This window comes from Archocentrus centrarchus, chromosome 3 (genome assembly GCF_007364275.1).
Source record: "Archocentrus centrarchus isolate MPI-CPG fArcCen1 chromosome 3, fArcCen1, whole genome shotgun sequence".
NCBI lineage: Eukaryota > Metazoa > Chordata > Actinopteri > Cichliformes > Cichlidae > Archocentrus > Archocentrus centrarchus.
Window position 1 is genome coordinate 33,933,071 of NC_044348.1, and position 19,415 is coordinate 33,952,485.

General features: G+C 43.0%; 1 protein-coding gene across 1 annotated transcript; it reads right to left on the bottom strand.

Annotated features, from left to right (window-relative positions):
- Nucleotides 1-13,678: 13,678 nt before the first annotated feature.
- Nucleotides 13,679-17,951, bottom strand: LOC115778261 (adhesion G-protein coupled receptor G1-like). The gene is made up of 11 exons (XM_030726319.1): nt 17,943-17,951; nt 17,548-17,673; nt 17,355-17,400; nt 17,119-17,213; nt 15,823-15,938; nt 15,335-15,603; nt 15,171-15,258; nt 14,805-14,940; nt 14,237-14,252; nt 14,031-14,165; nt 13,679-13,809 (listed from the first exon to the last, which is right to left on the bottom strand). Exons 1-11 carry the CDS (start codon nt 17,949-17,951, stop codon nt 13,679-13,681), a joined length of 1,167 nt encoding a protein of 388 aa, XP_030582179.1.
- Between the last annotated feature and the right edge of the window lie 1,464 nt (nt 17,952-19,415).

Sequence of the window (19,415 nt, forward strand, 5' to 3'; positions counted from 1 at the left end):
CTTATTTCCTTATCCTGCACACTCAGGATTACCAGTCTTTCATCATGTACTTCATATAAGACTCCCACATCACTCTACAATGCAGCACATTAATCAGTCAGTTTGAAAGTTTGTCCATTACTGTTTATGTAATATTTCCTCACAATCCTGACTGGAAAAAGCTGCTCAGTAATCTAGTTTCAATACACAAAAATAAAATGTTATGTAAGATTTTCTAACTATTCTAATTATGTTAAAGGGGAAAAGCTACCTGGTGATCCACTCGCACTATTTTTAATCAGTCATCTACATCCCAGTAAAAACACAGGGTCAGTCTCTCCTACTTCCGTAAAAATTTCCCTAAATTTCTATTGATTTACATCTTTGGAAAAAAAAAAGTACCTCTTCCTGTTTTGTAAACAGCCTGCGCAATGTGTGAACCTGCTGATGAACCTTTTTTTTATAAGACACACTAAATAGGTGTGTGTTATATCACAAATATACTGTATGTTTTTACTGCAGCATTTAGATATGTTAGTATCTTAATTAGATTTCTAATATATAATAACTGCAAAACACTGATCACATACTCAACATTCTGAAATAAATTCTGAATTATTTTCATTCATTTAATTTAATGAAGTTTGTCCTCTCATGGTTAAAAGTTTCCTGTCAATCGTAAAATCATGTGTGTGAATTTACAGTTGTTGGTAAAACCAAATCAAATAAAGTGTTGCCAAAGACACAAATTAACATTAGAGTTTAAACAAATGCAGTCTGACCCTGTTGGTTTCAGGCAGCTTATACAGAGCGAAGATGATCTTGTCATGTGGTTCAATATTCAGGTCCTTTGGTAGTTGAACACGCACTTTGCTGTTGGTGACTTCAGTCAAATTTGCCTGTATCATTGGCAGAAACAGAAAGAGAAGCTTTGTATCAGCATAAAGGAATCTCATAGCTACTGTACACCTGATGGTATTTGAGATGAATGAAATATGAATAGCATACATTTCTATTAATTGTTAAATGTTGAAATACCTGATGAGACAATAATATGATCTGCTAATGGTGCTCAAGGCACGGTGACAGATATCAAAGCAGGAACTCAGTAAAATGATTCATTTGAGATTTGTATATTTTTTAAAGATTTGTCATTTAGTAGTTTTGAGATATATCAGCCCAGACAGACATTTGCTAGACATGATTGATTTTTCCTAAAAGTCTCCCAGGAAATGAAAACAATACTGTGATTTTTTTTTTTTTTTACCTCATTCTCACTGGCATAAATTTCAAGGCCGTTAAAGGGACCACTGGATTTGAACACGAGGGCCACAACATTGTCAAAGTATTTTGTTGTAACATTCGCTGTTACATCAAATGCGCCTAAAAGATTCTCCAGGCTCTTCATGGCTCTGGTGGGAAAAGACAAGAATATATGAAAATGCACTATTTTGCTTTACATCCTTTCATTAATTCCGTAACAGAATATTATTAAATATTACTTTAACCTTAAGCTTCTGCTCCTCATGTTTTACTCTCCTGTATAACATATTTCATCAAAGATGTTTCTCACTGACACAAACACCAAATCCCAACAAATTATAAAATAAGTTCAGTATTAAAGGAATAAAATGCTTACACAACAGGGTTGTCTTGGTTTGAACCTTTCAAAGTGGCTGTTGTATAATTCAAACAGCAGTCAGCTGTACAGCAGATCAAAGGAAACAGATAACACCCACATAAAAATACTTAATTTATGTATCAAAGTTTCAGTGCAAAACACACATTGTTCAGTCTATCATGCACTTGTACCCATAGAGTACTGTATATAAAAGCAGTGCATGAAAATAATTACATTCACACCTCTGGCCAGTTTAGACTGTGGGAGCAAACTGGAGTACCAGGAGGGAAAACTTTAAATCGGGGGGTATGCACAACTGTGCCACTTGGATATATAAAGATTATTCATGAAATTCAACTAAAAGTTGTCCCCCAACGGCAATTATATTTCAAATAAAGTTACAGAAATGTATTAAATTACTTACTATAACTTTCGTTACAAGCTGAACTACAATAATTCCCGCAGAAAACATTTCCTGACACACAGTTCCAGGAGAAAAGATCATGAGATACAAAAGCCACCAGCCACCAGAGCATGCACCACTTCATCCTGGGAAATGAGGAGAATCAGATCAGAACAAGAAAGCTCACTGCTGTCATGAAAACAGTTCACATGCTATAGTAAAAATAATAAACCGATTCATTTAGATTTAGACTTTAGCTGTACAGGAATACATTTTTAGTAATCTGGTGTTTAAATAACTACCAACCCAATTCCAAAAAATCTAGGACAAGTAAATAAAAACATTTGCATGATGCACAAACACAAAAAATAAACACAGATTATTTAAAAACACTAAAGTGCAATACAGAAAGCTAAAAGACATAAAGCAACATAAAGAGAACAAGAATATAGCCTACCATTGCATGATGCTGGGGCTCCTTATACAAATGATTTCACCTGAAAAGAATACAGGACACAGTTGGTGGGACTGCAGGAAAACAGGCAAATGAGCAAACCTGTTGGAACTGAAAAGGTTTATGGAACGTTTTTAAAATGACATGTAAATGACCAGAGACAGGAGTAAGCATCAACTTATCAAAAGCTAAAAATACCTTCATCGCTAATCCTCTGTTGCCACTGAGTCTACAGTAAATGAAGACGGCATAATGTTTTTATTTTTAAACCTGGTTTGTCTGGCAGGTTTTGCAAGAAGAGCATTATAAATTCTGTATAAACTCCTCCTGATGTTTTCTTTTTATTTTATTTATTTATTAATTTCTGTTGTTCAGACAACTGCACGTCTAATATGACACTGCCAGAATCGACAGGCAGGAAAAAGAGCAAGAAAGAAAAAAGGGTGAGAAAATAAGATCCATGTGCCTCACACATGGATCCTGGAATGCCTAGAATGGTACCAGATCAACAGAACTCAACAGGAATGGGGAGAACAACTCTAGAGGTCAACTTCAAGATGGTAACTTGTGCAAGGCTTAGTGTACCCATTAAGCCTTGCACAAGTTACCATCAAGTGCAGAATTTGCAAAGGAGAGGCTCTGTCCCTACTGCTGTTCTGCATAGGCCTGAACCCCCCATCCAGATAATCAACAAGACTGGCTATGGATACAAACCATGGAATGGAGCAACCATTCTGTGGGACTTCCAGATACAGACACACTGGTGATGGCTAACCAACTGGACATAGTAGTGGTGGAACAGAGACTGAGAGCCAGGTCTTGCCACCCAGCATCAGTGTCTTACCTCACAAATTCGCTTCTGGAAGAATGGTCAAAGATTCCCACAAACACTTAAACACTGTGGAAAGCCTTCCTAGAAAAGTTGAAGCTGTTATACCGGCTAAGGATGGGCCGACATTAAACCCTGTGGATTAAGAATTGGATGTTACTCAAGTGTGTGAAGGTAGACAAGTGAATACTTTTGGCCATATAGTGTATCCACCAACTACAAGAGTATACTGTTATTGCGGTCTAGTCTTACATGTTTAACGCTTTGTGACAGATTGTACTGCAGCATTCTGTCGAGTTGCATCCATTCTGATACTGACACTCTCTGCTCCTCTGACAGTTCTGTTGTTGTGAGCTTAAATGGTTCAAGGAGTCATTCATGAATGAGTCCATACTCACAACTTGTCAGAGGAACAGTATCACTTTTGATATTGGCAAGTGTGGCACCCACAGGCTCACGTTGCTCATACAGAACGTCAAATGTGCATCTCCAGTTTCTCTCTGGCCTTACAGCTGGATATGAGCAATCCAACTAACAGGTAAGCCACCTGTTGAAATGGCAGAGAAATCCACCAAAGCCTCATTTAACCATGGTCAAGTGATGTGGGTGTTTTGCAAGTCAGAGCAGTGTTTCTTTTTTTTTTTTTTTTTTTTTTTAGCCTGTCATGTCTGGCATCTTTCACAATCGGAATGATGATCCGAATGCACTGATGTACCAAACATATTTGCTTTGACAAGAACAGCTCTATATGTTTCCTATAGGCTCTTCTTGTTAATGTTTGCAATTTTATTTTTATTTATCTATCTTTTTATTTAGTTATTCATGCCAAGTCTGACAGGCAACAAGGAAGGGGCAAGAACAAGAGGTGGGGGGGAGAAAAGAAGGGGGGGGGGGGGGAAGAAAGGAGATAGAGAGAAAAAAAATAAATAAATAAATAAAAGGGGTTGATATACTCATACACACACACACACACACACACACATCCATACACACACCCATATGCACCTACATATACACACATACACACACACAAGTTTATTGTTTGTAGTAATGTGTGTGTATGCGCCTTTGTCATGCAATGTATTCGATAATGAGGGCGAGAAACTGCAACCATGCCCCCCGCGATCCAGAGGCAGATAGGGAAGGACCCAGGGGACCCAGGCCATCCACAGCACAGGAGCTCAGAAGACTTGGGGCCACACATCCCGATGGCAACCGCGTACACTCCCCAGAAGAGGAAGGAGGGAGGCTACAGACGGAACCCCCACAATCCAGGGGCTAGAGTCCAGAGAGCCAGAGGCGACGGGCAGCCCACCCCCCCCGGCAGGCCGGCACCCCCAGCACGAGCCAGGCATGCGGCCCTCGAGGCCCCAAGCGCCCGAGAGCAGCCCGACACCCGGCAGAGCCCCCCCACGCGCCAAAGAGGCCCAAGCCCACCCCCAGGCCACGGCCGCCAAGGGAGCAGGCCAAAGACCATGCCGAGACATCCGGCCACACACCCCGGGACCCACGGGCACCCACACCCCAGGGGCGGCAGTGACGACCAGTGGGGAGCAGCGTGGAGCGGTAGGGAGGGGTAACTCCCACCCTCCGTGTCCCACAGGTGCCAAGGCTTGGCAAGCCACCAACCCAGGCCCAGCTGTCCACACACACACACTCTCACAAGCACGCACGTACACACACACACACACGTACCAGTCATTCCCTCATGTACACACACGCACATACACACGCACGCACATTCGCATGCACCAGTCACACACTCATGTATACACACTCACACTCACACGCACATACACACACACACACGTACCAGTCGTTCCCTCATGTACACACACGCACATACACACGCACGCACATTCGCATGCACCAGTCACACACTCATGCATACGCACATGTAACAAACATGGACACCTAATGTGGGAGAGCGGGTACCAGCACCAAGCCAGCGGCAACCCAGGGAAGCAGCCAACCCAGCCCCGAACAATGATCCAGTCCCCATCCCAGGCGGGGTGCATGGAACTGGGGTGTGTGAAGGCCCGCCCGCCCCCTCCTCCCACTCAGCGTGTTGGGGGGGTGATGTGAGTGTATGTACTGAGAAGAATGTGTATGGCTGTGTGAAAACTACAGTGCTTTTAAAATTGGAGGGACAGATGTAATATGAGCACTGAATAACAGCGCCCATCCACACTGTCCCCCCAAGGCCCTCAATGTCTAAAATGTAAATAAAATTGAGGTGCAGGCAGCAGTGAACAGACAAGTGGGGCCACCTCAGCAGTGCCACCCACTAACCACTGTGTGACACACCTGCCCCCCAAGGCCCTATATGTACTATGATGTGTTGTGAGCTGTATAATGCAATTAAAAAAAGGAGGAGTGGGACATCACGCAGCACAGCGAGCAGAGCCGAGGTGATGGCCCTACTCACTGCAGCACGAGCCCCCCTCCCCCGAGAACCTATGTGTGCATAATGTGATGTTAAACTGAGTGGGAGGAGGGGAGGGGCCCGGATAAATATGACCGGGAGGCAGAGGACTACCCCCCGGAGGAAGAGGCACTAGGCACCCCAGTTCCCTACACCCCCCCGCAGCCCAGGGAAGGCAGGTCCAGGGCCTGAAGTGACCGCACCCCCAGGACGCCACCGTACTCCAGGCCGGCACCCACAGAGCAGTGTTTCTAAATAACACATAAATTTTGAGCATCCTAGTTCTTTGTCATTTCCTCGCCTGGGGCCAAATCTTAGAAACATGGTGTCTAACCAGATATTTACTCTGGATGGCATTACTTTGGCCTCCAGTAACACTGTGAGAAATCTTGGAGTCATTTTTGACCAGGATATGTCCTTCAATGCACATATTAAACAAATATATAGGACCGCTTTTTTTGCATTTGCACAATATTTCTAAAATTAGAAACATCCTTTCTCAGAGTGATGCTGAAAAGCTAATCCATGCATTTATTACTTCTAGCCTGGACTATTGTAATTCATTATTATCAGGCTGTCCTAAAAGCTCCCTGAAAAGCCTTCAGCTGATCCAAAATGCTGCAGCTAGAGTACTGACAGGGACTAGAAAGAGAGAGCAGATTTCTCCCATATTGGCTTCTCTTCATTGGCTCCCTGTTAAATCTAGAATAGAATTTAAAATCCTTCTCCTCACCTACAAGGTCTTGAATAATCAGGCCCCATCTTATCTCAAAGACCTCATAGTACCATATCACCCCAACAGAGCACTTCTCTCTCAGACTGCTGGCTTACTTGTGGTTCCTAGGATACTTAAGGGTAGAATGGGAGGCAGAGCCTTCAGCTTTCAGGCCCCTCTTCTGTGGAACCAGCTCCCAGCTTGGATTCAGGAGACAGACACCCTCTCTATTTTTAAGATTAGGCTTAAAACTTTCCTTTATGATCAAGCTTATAGTTAGGGCTGGATCAGGTGACCCTGAACCCTCCCTTAGTTATGCTGCTATAGGCCTAGGCTGCTGGGGGGTTCCCACAATAGACTGTTTCTTTTCATTCACCTTATTTACTTTGTTTATACTCCACTCTGCATTTAATCATTAGTTATTATTAATCTCTATCTCTCTTCCACAGCATGTCTTTTGTCCTATTTCTCTCCCCTCAGCCCAACCTGTCACAGCAGATGACCCGTGTGCCGTGTGTTTCCTGGCTCTGTGTTTTCCCATATTGTTTCCAAGTTTCCTGGTTATTGTATTTCTGGCTCCAGTCCAGCCTTGTGTATATTTAATATTTCACCCTGTGAATAAAAGCTAAGTTAAGTCTGCTCCTCTCCACACAGCTGACCCTTGATGTTTTATATGCATTAGAATGGGTCATTATTAAATAGACACAGATTTGATGTGTTATAATAAGAATAAAGACATTTTGACACCTTCTAGAGGCCAAGGTACCATAGATGCATTTCTTCCATGATGATTAATAAAGAATTGTCCTTTCTTATTTCTATATCTGGAGACATATTTGAAACATGATTATTCAGTTCTTGCAACACAAAATCTATGTGAAGAAGTCAGAGTGCATGGGTGGGTCAAAAATACTGGACTTTTTAATGGTGCTCAGTTGTGATACAGTTATTATAGTGGGTGACTTTAACATCCATGTAAATGCTGAAAACAAAAATGTCAACGCTGCATTTAATTCTTTATTAGGCTCAGTTGGCTTCTCTCAAACGGTACATGAGCCTCCACACTCTCAGTCTCATCCTGATATATCAAAAGAAACTTGACATTTCAAAGTTTTTCCTGAAAATCCTCGTTTGCCTGATTATTTCTTACACAGTGCTGGGGAAAATGCTAACGCAGTAGAAGTCTATCGTGAAGTGTTTTAATTACATGTCAGTAAGTGTTATTTTCATGATTGCCGCAGACAAAGCTTGTGTGAATGTGTGTGAGAGGAAAAACATCCTGCAGTAGTTTAGTATTAAATGTGCTTGAAGTGCTTTGGTGGGTAACTCAGAAAAAGCCTTCCTATGGTCATGAAGTCTAGCTTATTGGAAGCCAGTCAGGAAAGCCATGAACAGTTACTATGTAAGTCAACTGATTTATTAGAACCACAACTCAACGTTAAAATATGAATCTGATCAATTATAATTTCATATTTCATCTTTTAGGATCATAATACTTATCCATAGAGTTACCTGGATAAGATGAAGTCCTGCTTCACTGTACTGGCCTCTGGTGTCATGAACACATAGAGAGCGGGTTTTGATAAAATCAGCTTAGTTAACTGCATAACTTAACAGTTTGATTCAGTTTCTGTTGAACAATGTACTGTACTAGCTACAGCTGAGTTTGAATCTTCACCTGCATATCAGCTTGAAACCAGTATGATGACTGGATTTAAAATCAATTTTTAGTGAAGTTTGAACTGTTGCTTTAAATCCAGTAACTCAGGTTTGCCAACAGAAACATGATCATGTGTACATCATAGTGTAGAAACAATGAAAGATCATAAATATCCAGCTTTTATTGTTCAGATCGACATCACAAACTTAATGAATTAACAGTGTATGCTCAGATATAGAAAATGGCTAAAAAACTTAATTATAGATATAATATAAAGTACTCCTCCGTGAATCGCGACCTTATCGTTGTGGAGGGGTTTGTGTGTCCCAGTGATCCCGGGAGCTATGTTGCCCGGGGGCTTGTCCCCCTGGTAGGGTCCCCCATGGCAAACTGGTCCTGGGTGAGGGTCCAGACAAAGAGCGGTTCAGAAGACCCCTATGTTTGTAACAGCAAGGGAACAGTTTACCCTGCCCGGGATAGGGTTACCGGGGCCCCACCCTGGAGCCAGGCCTGGGGAGGGAGCTCGAGAGATAGCGTCTGGTGGTCGGGCATTAGCCCGTGTTGCTCGGCTGGGCGGAACCCAAAGTGGTTACATGGGCCCACCCTCCTGTAGGCCCACCACCCGCAGGAGGCGTCTTAGGGGTCGGGTGCAGTGTGTGTCGGACAGTGGCCGAGGGCAGAGGCCCTGGCGGACTAATCCCCGGCTATCAAGACTGGCTATTGGGAAATGGAGTGTCACCTCTCTGGTGGGGAAAAAGCCTGAGCTAGTGTGTGATGTAGAGAGATACCAGCTAGATATAGTTGGGCTCACCTCAACGCATGGCCTGGGCTCTGGAACCAGTCTCCTGGAGAGGGGCTAGACTCTGTTCCAGTCTGGAGTTGCCCTCAGTAAGAGGCGGCGAGCTGGGGTGGGTATTCTTGTATCCCCCCCGGCTTGCTGCCTGTACGTCGAAGTTTCACCGGTGGACGAGAGGGTTGTTTCCCTGCGCCTTTGGGCTGGGCAAGGGGTCCTGACTGTTGTTTGCGCTTATGTGTCGAATGACAGTTCAGAGTACCCACCCTTTTAGGAGTCGCTGGGTGGGGTGCTGGAGAGTGCTCCATCTGGTGACTCCATAGTCTTGCTGGGAGACTTCAACGCTCACGTGGGCAATGACAGTGAGACTTGGAGGGGCATGATTGGGAGGAACGGCCTGCCTGGTCTGAGCTCAAATGGTGTTTTGTTGTTGGACTTCTGTGCAAACCACAGTTTGTCCATAACGAACACCATGTTCAAACATAAGGATGTCCATAAGTGCACATGGCACCAGGACACCCTAGGTTGCAGGTCGATGATCAGTGCTAATCATATCATCAGATCTGTGCCGTATGTTCTGGACACTCGGGTGATGAGAGAAGCTGAGCTGTCAACTGATCACCACCTGGTGGTGAGTTGGATCAGGTGGCGGGGGAAGATGCTGGACAGACCTGGCGCACCTAAATGTATTGTGAGGGTGCGCTGGGAACACCTGGCAGAAGCCCCAGTCCGGGAGATCTTCAACTCCCACCTCCGGCAGAACTTCGACCTCATTCCGAGGGAGGTTGAGGACTTTGAGGGGGTGAGGTCACTGAGGCAGTGAAACAACTCAGGGCAGGGCCCCTGGGGTGGACGAGATTCGCCCTGAGTTCCTGAAGGCTCTTGATGTTGTAGGGCTGTCTTTGTTGACACGCCTCTGCAACATCGCGTGGAGATCTGGGGCAGTGCCATTGGATTGGCAGCCCGGGGTGGACCCCATCTTTAAGAAGGGAGACCGGAGGGTGTGCTCCAACTTTCGGGGGATCACACTCCTCAGCCTCCCCGGTAAGTGCTGTAAAGGAGGGTCCGTCCGTTAGTCGAACCTCGGATCCAGGAGGAACAATGCAGTTTTAGTCCTGTTTGCGGAACGCTGGACCAGCTCTTTAACCTCTCAAGGATATTCGAGTGTGCGTGGGAGTTTGCCAAACCAGTCTACATGTGTTTTGTGGACTTGGAGAAGGCATTCGACCGTGTCCCTCGGGGTATCCTGTGGGAGGTTCTGCTGGAGTATGGGGTGTCTGGCCTGTTGTTGCAGGGCATTCAGTCTCTGTACAACCGCAGTGAGAGCTTGGTCCGTATAGCCGGTAAAAAGTCGGATTCGTTTCCTGTGGGTGTCGGACTCCGTCAGGGCTGCCCTTTGTCACAGATTCTGTTCATAACTTTTATGGACAGAATTTCTAGGCGTAGCCAGGTGGCGGAAGGCTTCTTCCTTGGTGGCCTCAGAGTCTCATCTCTGCAGATGATGCAGTCCTGTTGGCTTCATCAAGGGGTGGCCTCCAGCTCGCAGTGGAATGGTTCGCAGCCAAGTGTGAAGTGGCCGGCATGAGAATCAGCGCCTCTAAGTCTGAGGCCATGGTCCTCAGCCGGAAAAGGGTGGAGTGCCCTCTCCGGGTCAGGAACGAGTTCTTGCCCCAAGTGGAGGAGTTCAAGTATCTCGGGATCTTGTTCACGAGTGACGGGAGAAGGGAGCGGGAGATCGACAGACGGATTGGGGCTGCTTCTGCAGTGATGCAGACGCTGCACCGGTCTATTGTGGTGAAGACGGAGCTTAGTGTAAAAGCGAAGCTCTCGATTTACCGGTCGATCTACGTTCCTACCCTCACCTATGGTCACGAGCTTTGGGTTGTGACCAAAAGAATAAGATCACGAATACAAGTGGCAGAAATGAGTTTCCTTCAAAGGGTGGCTGGCCTCTTCCTTAGAGATAAGGTGAGAACTGCAGCCATCCAGGAGGGGCTCAGAGTAGAGCCGCTGCTCCTCCACATTGAAAGGAGCCAGTTGAGGTGGCTCGGGCATCTGATTAGGATGCCTCCTGGACGCCTCTTGGGTGAGGCGTTCGGGGCATGTCCCACCGGGAGGAGGCCCTGTGGTCGACCCAGGACATGCTGGAGAGATTATATCTCTTGGCTGGCCTGGGAACGCCTTGGAGGAGGTGGCTGGGGAGAGGGAAGCCTGGGCTTCTCTGCTTAGGCTCCTGCCTCCGCGACCCAGCCCCGGATAAGCGGAAGAGAATGGATGGATATAATGTTAACACATGATGAAAAAATTATAACTGCATAGACTGTAAAAATATCTGAAATTGGTATTACAATAAAGTATTTATTAATGTACTGTACAGCACAATAATGTTGGTGTAATCAACATAACAGAAATCTCAGAGGCTAAACCTTCCAAACCAAGATGACATCATGTTTTCTTCCTCAACAACATAATCTTGATATATATATATGTATATATGAAGAGAGAGAGAGAAATCCAAAGCACCTTTCCTTCATATTTGGATAGTTCGTATTATAAGTTCTGTGTCATTTCTCTCAGGTAGGGACCTTCCTAAGAGAAAGTGACTATTCAAACAGACCCTAGGTTCTGAAGAGATGCTACATCTCTCTCAGGGATTCCCCAAAATGGTTCATCATTGCTGTTCTTGAGCTTTAGTTTGAATTATTATTGTGGGTTTATTTTTGTTATTGTTTCTATGATTATTCTTGGATTTCTCTCATTCTGTTTTCAGCTCACTCACTCTGGGATCAGTCTAGTTTCTGAAATGTTTTGTTGCTGTCTCTGTGTTTTGTTTTGGTAGTCCTGCGTCCTGTTGTCTCGTTATCTAGATTCTTATCACCTGTGCATCGATGCCCCCACCTGTGTTCATTCTCCTCCGTCTCCCCTCCATTCTTTGTTGCCTCGTACAGTGTTTGTGTCCTGTCTATTCCTAGAGTGTGTGTGTGTGTGTGTGTGTGTGTGTGTGTGTCCCTCCTAGTGCTCTTTGGATTTAGTTTCTTTGTATTTTCTGAACTCTGCTTAGACTTTTTCTTTTCACAACACATTTTTGTTAATGAAAACATGATCACAAAAAGCAGAAACAAAAACATCACACCTTTTTCATCTGTGGTTTCTTGATATTGATGCCATGATGTTGTGTTTGAAGGAATTCTTGGTCGTTATAAAATAACATAAGGTTTATTACAAAAAGACAATGCCAAAATACAGACGCTCGAGACATCTGGGTGAGAGAAAGCAATGAACTTCTGCACACAGAACAAAAATCATTACAGTCTTATATATGCTTTAACATCTAGGGCACACGTTGTCACACAGACTGGTTTCTACCAGTTTTGAATGAATGAATGAGTTTATTGCCATGTGGGTGAACAAGTTCACACATTGGAAATTGCAGTTACAGAACACCATCCAAGAATACACAAAACACAACACACATGGGGGATATGTGTCCTTGGGTCATCCAGCCGACTTGCAGCGCTACCTTTGGCAGGAGGAGAAAACAACACATCATGGGGAAGTTAGGTTAAAAAAAAAGTCATCTGGTACAGTGCTCAAAAAGAGCACTATACCAGGGTCCAAAAAAACCACCTTAGCAAAGCATTTGCACATGTAAAGCTAGGACAGCGGCGGTAGGTGAGGTCAGGTCAGGAGGGAATGCAGACGGAGATGAGAGGTGGGGGCATTGTGGAGCCAGATGCCAGGTTCCAGCCAAAACAGTTCGCTGATAGTGGTGGAATTTCATCAGCGGCCGTGGTACACCAGACCCAGCTTCACAAATCACAACGCGGAGTGGGGGGTAGAGCAGCCGCACACAGAGCCCTGGAGAGAGATATGGTTGCCAACCCAAGGCCGGCAGGGGAGCCGAATTCCTGATAACAAATGTTGTTTTGGAACAGGCTGCTTGTTTTTCCAACAGCCTTCAGTCTTACTGGGAAACCATTCAAAAATCCAATATTCCAAATTCGTTGATTGCCGTCCTCACTGTGCAGAACCGAACTATATCTCCTGATCTAACCCCTCTCGCCTGCGAGCCTGCTAATCTTGCGGCTCAGGTCCACCAGGCTTTGAGTCTGAGTTTGTACGGCTCTGCTCAGCCCTTCCACCTGGGTCGGCAGCCTCTGCAGATGTCGAACCACCGTCCAGATTTTCTTAATTTGCCAGTAAAGCAGGTATCCACCGAGCCCAAACAGAGAAGATGCCGCTACCAAAAAGCCGAATATATATGCGTCTTCCACGTCTTCCACTCCGAGGGCTGAGAAGCACACAGGTCTCCACGAGCTCCAAGAGTCGATGACGTATCTAACCGGGTCTGTTCCACTCGGACACGCAGGCTCCCCTGTCCCGGATCTCATAGTGGAAAAAATTTGATCAATGATGGAGAATGCCCAGTTTGCCAGATCCATGTTTCAATCTTGTTCTTATTCGGACAGTGTGTAAAAGACACTCTCACAGCAAGCAGCAAGCGGAGAGATGGGGAGGGCAGGGAGAGAGAGATAGTGCGACCGTCTCCGACAAGAGCAGGAAGAAGAAGATTTTTTGGAGGGACTCAGAGAATCCTCAGTTTTACAACTTTCCTTTTTGGTTAAGATAGACAGTGAAGACCCCAAATTGAGAACCCCCGTGCTGGAATTTTCCTATAGTTTAGGAGACAACACACATGCAGTTTCACATAGGCATTCAGACACTACACATCATTACCTATTACATCATAAATTCCACCAACACGGGAGCTCTTCCATGTGTGGATAGTTGTGTTTAAGCTACTGGCTAGTGCTGCGCATTTCATTGCTCATCCTCGCAGCTGCACTAGTTGCTGCATCAGTTGTTGCAGCAGTTGCTGTCCTTTTGCCCTTTCTCAGTGACATCGCAAACCACAGGAATATGAAGAAACCTGCACGGCACAAAGGAGAGAAAGCAGTTAATACTCAGACTATATGTGGCCACAGTTTGTGTATACACATTACAAACATCCATGCCAAAATTGTAATCAAGTATGTTAATGTTATGGCATGTGAAATGTAATTCTTGACACTTCACATGCTGTAATGTCCCAACAGGGGACTGCAGCTGACGCTTCAAATACTTAAAATTGCAGTAATAGAAGAAGAGAACCTTGCAGTGAGTTCAGGATGGAGAAGACGTAGAGCCCAGCAGTGGTCAGGTAGCCAAAAGAGAAGAAGATCAGGCCCCAGGTAATGCCGAGCAGGGTGATGACTCCCAGCAGGGTGAAAATGTCTTTCTTCTTGGCTCTGTCACGGTTACGCTGTCCAAACTGATTTACCAAATATGAAATGACAGAAAATTATAGAACATCCGACACCAGCAGGAAGAAAACTTGGACTGTGTAACAAGGAGGAGGCAAAAAAACAAATGACAAATTCCATAATAGTCCAAAGACAGGAAGATAAAAACTGAACACTAGGAAAAGAAAAAAACACAAGGAATACTGGAAAAGGTGGCAAAAGCACGGCAGGAAGTAAAGGAACATGGGAAGTATATGTGTGCACAAGTGAGTGATTAACTGATAGTGATGTGAGGCACATTAAACACAGGTTAGAGTGATTATCGTGCAGACAAAACTAACAAAGGGACGAGTGTTTACGCTCAGAAATAACTCAAACCTGAATACAACAGAAACCCAAACATTACACAGTTTAGAAACAAACAAGAAGCTGAATTAAAATTTATTAGAAAAATTAAGGGACTGACAACCTGTCATTCAGTTTGTGTATCCTTTTAAATAAAGATGCCATTGAATTTAATACTGGTTGGTAAGATCAGTTCATTGTGAGGTTTTAAGGGTTAGGGTGCTGATGGAGAAGGAAATTAGACTTTTATAGACTCTTCGAGACTTAAAGATAAAAACAAAAATAAAACAAGATGAACTTGTACCTCTTTGACACGGCGGAGAATAAAAACATGTCTGAGTGCCACCCCAAACAGGATCATGTTAACGAGGAAGACCACGCTGAACACCCCCAGTGTTGTCACGTACTTCACTGTTTCATTTTTTATATAACATCTACAAAGAAGGTGAGATCAGATGATATTTTAATCACTCGCCAGGTGATTTATGGAAATACTCAGATTCAGCTTCAGCAGATTATACAGCAGGTTCAATAGAATTTGATGCTTATCCATTTTTGTGCTTTTTTGTTGAAACAAATATCCAGAAACTCTAATGCACATATAAAACAGTTAACAAGTATAAGTTACATCAAGATTTTTCACATTTGCAGATTTGTTCCTTACATTGTGTCATTAGACGTGCTCAGAGGGGCTTGGCCATAAAAGTCTCTGTTTATGATCACCACCACTGACACAATGACTGCAGGGACACCTGGAACATTGAACTGAGCAGTTATTTAAATGTTTGCAGACTGATAACAGCTTCCTGCTTAAATTACTCCGCTTACCCCATCCCACCATGCTCAGTTTGAGCAGGTATCTCTGGACATAGATGTTGAAGACTTTGACTAAGAGGAGGTAGAGATGGAAGCCCTCCAAGGCCATCCAGCTGAAACCGGCCAGCAGGGAGTAATGAAGGAAAAGGGCCATGTACAAACAAAGTCCAGAGGAGGGCTGTGCTGACAGTGTGGAGCTTAGCAGGAAGTGCAGGTTGAGGAGCATCAGAGCAATTACAAGATTGATGTGGACCTTCATAGAAACATCTACTCTGAGTACTCTGTGAGACAGCAGTGCAGACTTGGTAAGTGACAATGTTCACGGTCAGGTCATGGATGAAAGTTAAACCATATTAAGTGGCAGAAGAAAAGAAGGATGACAGAAGTAAAGTATCATAAGAAAGGATGCCATTCACTGTAAGAAGACTGATGATCATATGAGAGAAGACTGCACTGGCTTTTCTTAAAGCAGTGAATAAATAAATCCAACAAATAGTCACCTGTTTGAGGTGAAGAGCAAAGTGGTGATGACCAAGGCACAAAGAGAGAGACTACAGCCAATCAGAGTAATATAATTTAGGATCTCGCTGTCTTCTTTTGAGATTTGAGCATTGATCTGTGGAGAAAACACACACACTCACATTATCATATCAATATATTTGCTTGTGGGAGGGAGCAGAAGAGGGGGTGATTTTTAACCAGTGCAGAGTTACACCTACTCAAACCGTCAGATGCTTGGATATAAAGCAGAACTAAACCTCTTACAACATCAGGCCGAGAGCTCCAAAGTAGCCACGCTCACACTGGCTGCTGGACCCTTTTTGACCTCCAGTTGTAAAAGAAGAAAATGATGATATGTTTGCAATCAAAAGAGCAGACTACCTCCTCCTCTTCTTTCTTGGGTTTCTGCTGCCTGAGGTATTCACTAAGCACATAATCATTTGTACTCAACTTCTGGATTTTGATGGTTCCCATTTGCCTGTGGGCTTCCGAGGCACGTGTATTGTGCCAACTATCTTACGAGTGATGCTCTGCATTGCTCATCCTCTGTATTGGGTCAGTGTCTACCACTTGCTAATCAGGGTGTTCTGTCACATTTTAATCTTTCTATTATAATCAACCTTTGTATGGTTGCCATTAGTCACTGAGTTTAATTTCAGATCTTAAGATGCAATGTGAATTTAAATGATCTTATAATTAGGAGGTGCACAAATTCTCAACAAGACTGACCAATTTTAATTTACATGTTTAAATTCAGTATTTTTGTTTTATGCTAATTTAAACATAGCAAATGTTTATTAATTTATTCAAAACTTTAATCCATTTTTTTAACCGTCATTGAGAACATGCTCTCTTTTAGAATTCTGTCCTGGTAAAAATGTGCAGCGCTTGTGTGATATCTCCTTATCCCAGCTGACTTAGGGTGAGAAACCAAAGGACACCTTGTGTTTAAATGAATTCTGCCATCAGTTTAAACCAAATAGCATCAGCTGACGCCTCCCTAACCGCTATGAACGGCCTGTCCAGCGTCTACACACAAAGTGGAGATGAAGCAGTCACTGTAGGAGAAACTCTGGCAACACAAAACAAGTTTTACCCCAAATTTAAAGAACAGCTCATCCAGAAATACAGAAATACAGGAGGCGAGAGATGGGGAAAGGAGAAGGATGGACGAGCTGAGACTTCAAATTATTAGTAAGATGTTCTATTTATGTTTTGTGGAAGAAAGTCCCCTCAACTCCAAATGGATGGCTCTATTGAATTCCATGTCATAGAACAAAAAAATCCAGTCTTACCATGAGCACACCAAAGTATGTGAGGTGGTCACAGGAACAGGTGAGGTTAGTCTGACCTCGTGTCCACAGGGTGTTGCAGCCATCTGAACTAAAGTCTGTAAAACAAAGAGATATTATGCTTAAGATGCTGCTACATCTGAATTAGACTCAACTTTCTGGTCCTGAGTGAAACATAAACATCAACAATTCCTGTTTATAAAAGACATAACTGTAGTACAAAATACTTGGTTACTCACTTCTTGTTGAAAAATTTAAGAACTGGCAGGATGGTTCTTGAGTTTCCTATAACACAATAATGCTGCATGTTTACACTTGTTTAATATTATGAAAATTATATCATTTTTACTAATCTTTAATGGGCCAAACACACAACATAATATGTTATGTAATACTGACATACGGTATGAATGGAAATTAAGTTGCAGTTACATTTATGTACTCGGTCATCTCCATGGTGATGTTGACGCGTTCACGCAGCCCTGATATGTTCTTGTCCTTTAGAGTCAGGCCAACCAACTGTCGATTATATAGTTCATGTGATGCTCCAAACAAGGTCTACAATACAGCAGACAGTCATGTTAATGAGACATTTTGTCTAAAACATTATTTTTAAGTAAGATTTTCTCACTATTCTGAAATGCTGCTACTGTGTTCAAAGGAAAAAGACAAACATGATCCAAAGTCAGTGTTTGATAGTTATTTACATGTTACATTCACCCCCACTCTAACTGTGCAATACCCACATGTGCAATATTATACTATTTATACTCAACAGTATCTATCACTCCTATATTGTGTAATATCCAAAATTCTTCAATACTCACCATCTTCATTATTATATGTGTATACTTGTTTTATTTTTTGTAACATATATATTTCATACATTCTCTTATTTTCTGTATATTTTTAAAGTATATTAGATTGTTATAATTTTACTTTAGAAAGTTTGACTTTCTGTTGCAGGGCACTGAACAGGATCTCCAATCTCATTGTACATCCTGTATAATGACAATAAAGGTATTCTATTCTATTGTATTCTATTGTATTCTATTCTATTCTATTCTATTCTATGTCATTAAAACTTGTGGGTATTCGTTCCTGGTGTGCCAACAAGTTTCTCTCTGTATTGATTTACATTTGCTGTGTTGCTGTAAAGAGAAATTGCAGAAGAGCACCGACTGTTTTTGACAAAATATTTTGGTCTCCATGACCGATGAAAATAGTGACCAAGCCTATTTTTGATAGTGATTCACGTTCCAAAAACAGTAATATAATATATGTATGTGTGTCTGGTCACTGAAATGTTATTTTTAACAATGAATGTGAAGATATATATATATATATATATATACCAATACACCAATAACCTGTGAACCACAGAACTGTGGTCCTTACTGCTGTTCCCGCTCACAAATATAATAACATGACATTATCAAAGGCAACTGCGCAGGTTAATATTGATAATAGTGATATTGGTGATATTTTTCTCAGTTGTTTAAGTACAGCAGTTGATCAGCTTGCAAAGAACTAGCTGTTTAACCCAATTTGTTTGGCCTTAATAGGAACATGAAAAAACTAAATACAGTTCCTGAGATGCCCCCTGTAAAGTTCTAGCTGCTGCACAAGTACAGCCAAAAAGGTCACAAATAAATGAGGGTGTGTTCTAAGGAGGCTTGCATATCTTCTTTTATTCACTTAAAAGTTTAGTAATGACTTAGAGGTTTAGTGAATCTGGGGCGTGGTATTCCTGTGAATGCTGCTTCCACCTTTTGTACACATCATAACAGCATCTTCGGGTAACCTTGTTGGGCTTGAGCTAAGAAATCCACTTGGTCTAAATTGTGTTGCCCTGTGTGCTAACCTGTATTCCAGGGATAAGGGACATGTGTAGATCTTAATGGTGGGTGCACTTGCAATTTATATCTTAAGAAATTAAACAATTAAAAGAAATAAATGAATTAAATGACAAACTGAGAGGGTGTAGGTTGAAGCTACAGCTCAAATAACACCTACCCCTGATTTCCTAATGAGTGAGATAATAATGAAACAAATAATTATTGTTCTAGCAAACAAAACCAACCAAGTGTGGTAGCTTATTCCTGCAGTGTAAATATTGGGCAGAATTAGTGTGCATGTTTTTGGACCACAGCTGCTTTTCTACAAATTTTATATAAGCGAGTGCAGATGCTGACCTCATTTGTTTTATTCCATTTAAACACGGTGAACAGAATCTTGTTATTTGGTTTGGCATCCAGTTCCTTCGGTAGCTGAACACTCACGGTGCTGTTGGGGACGGG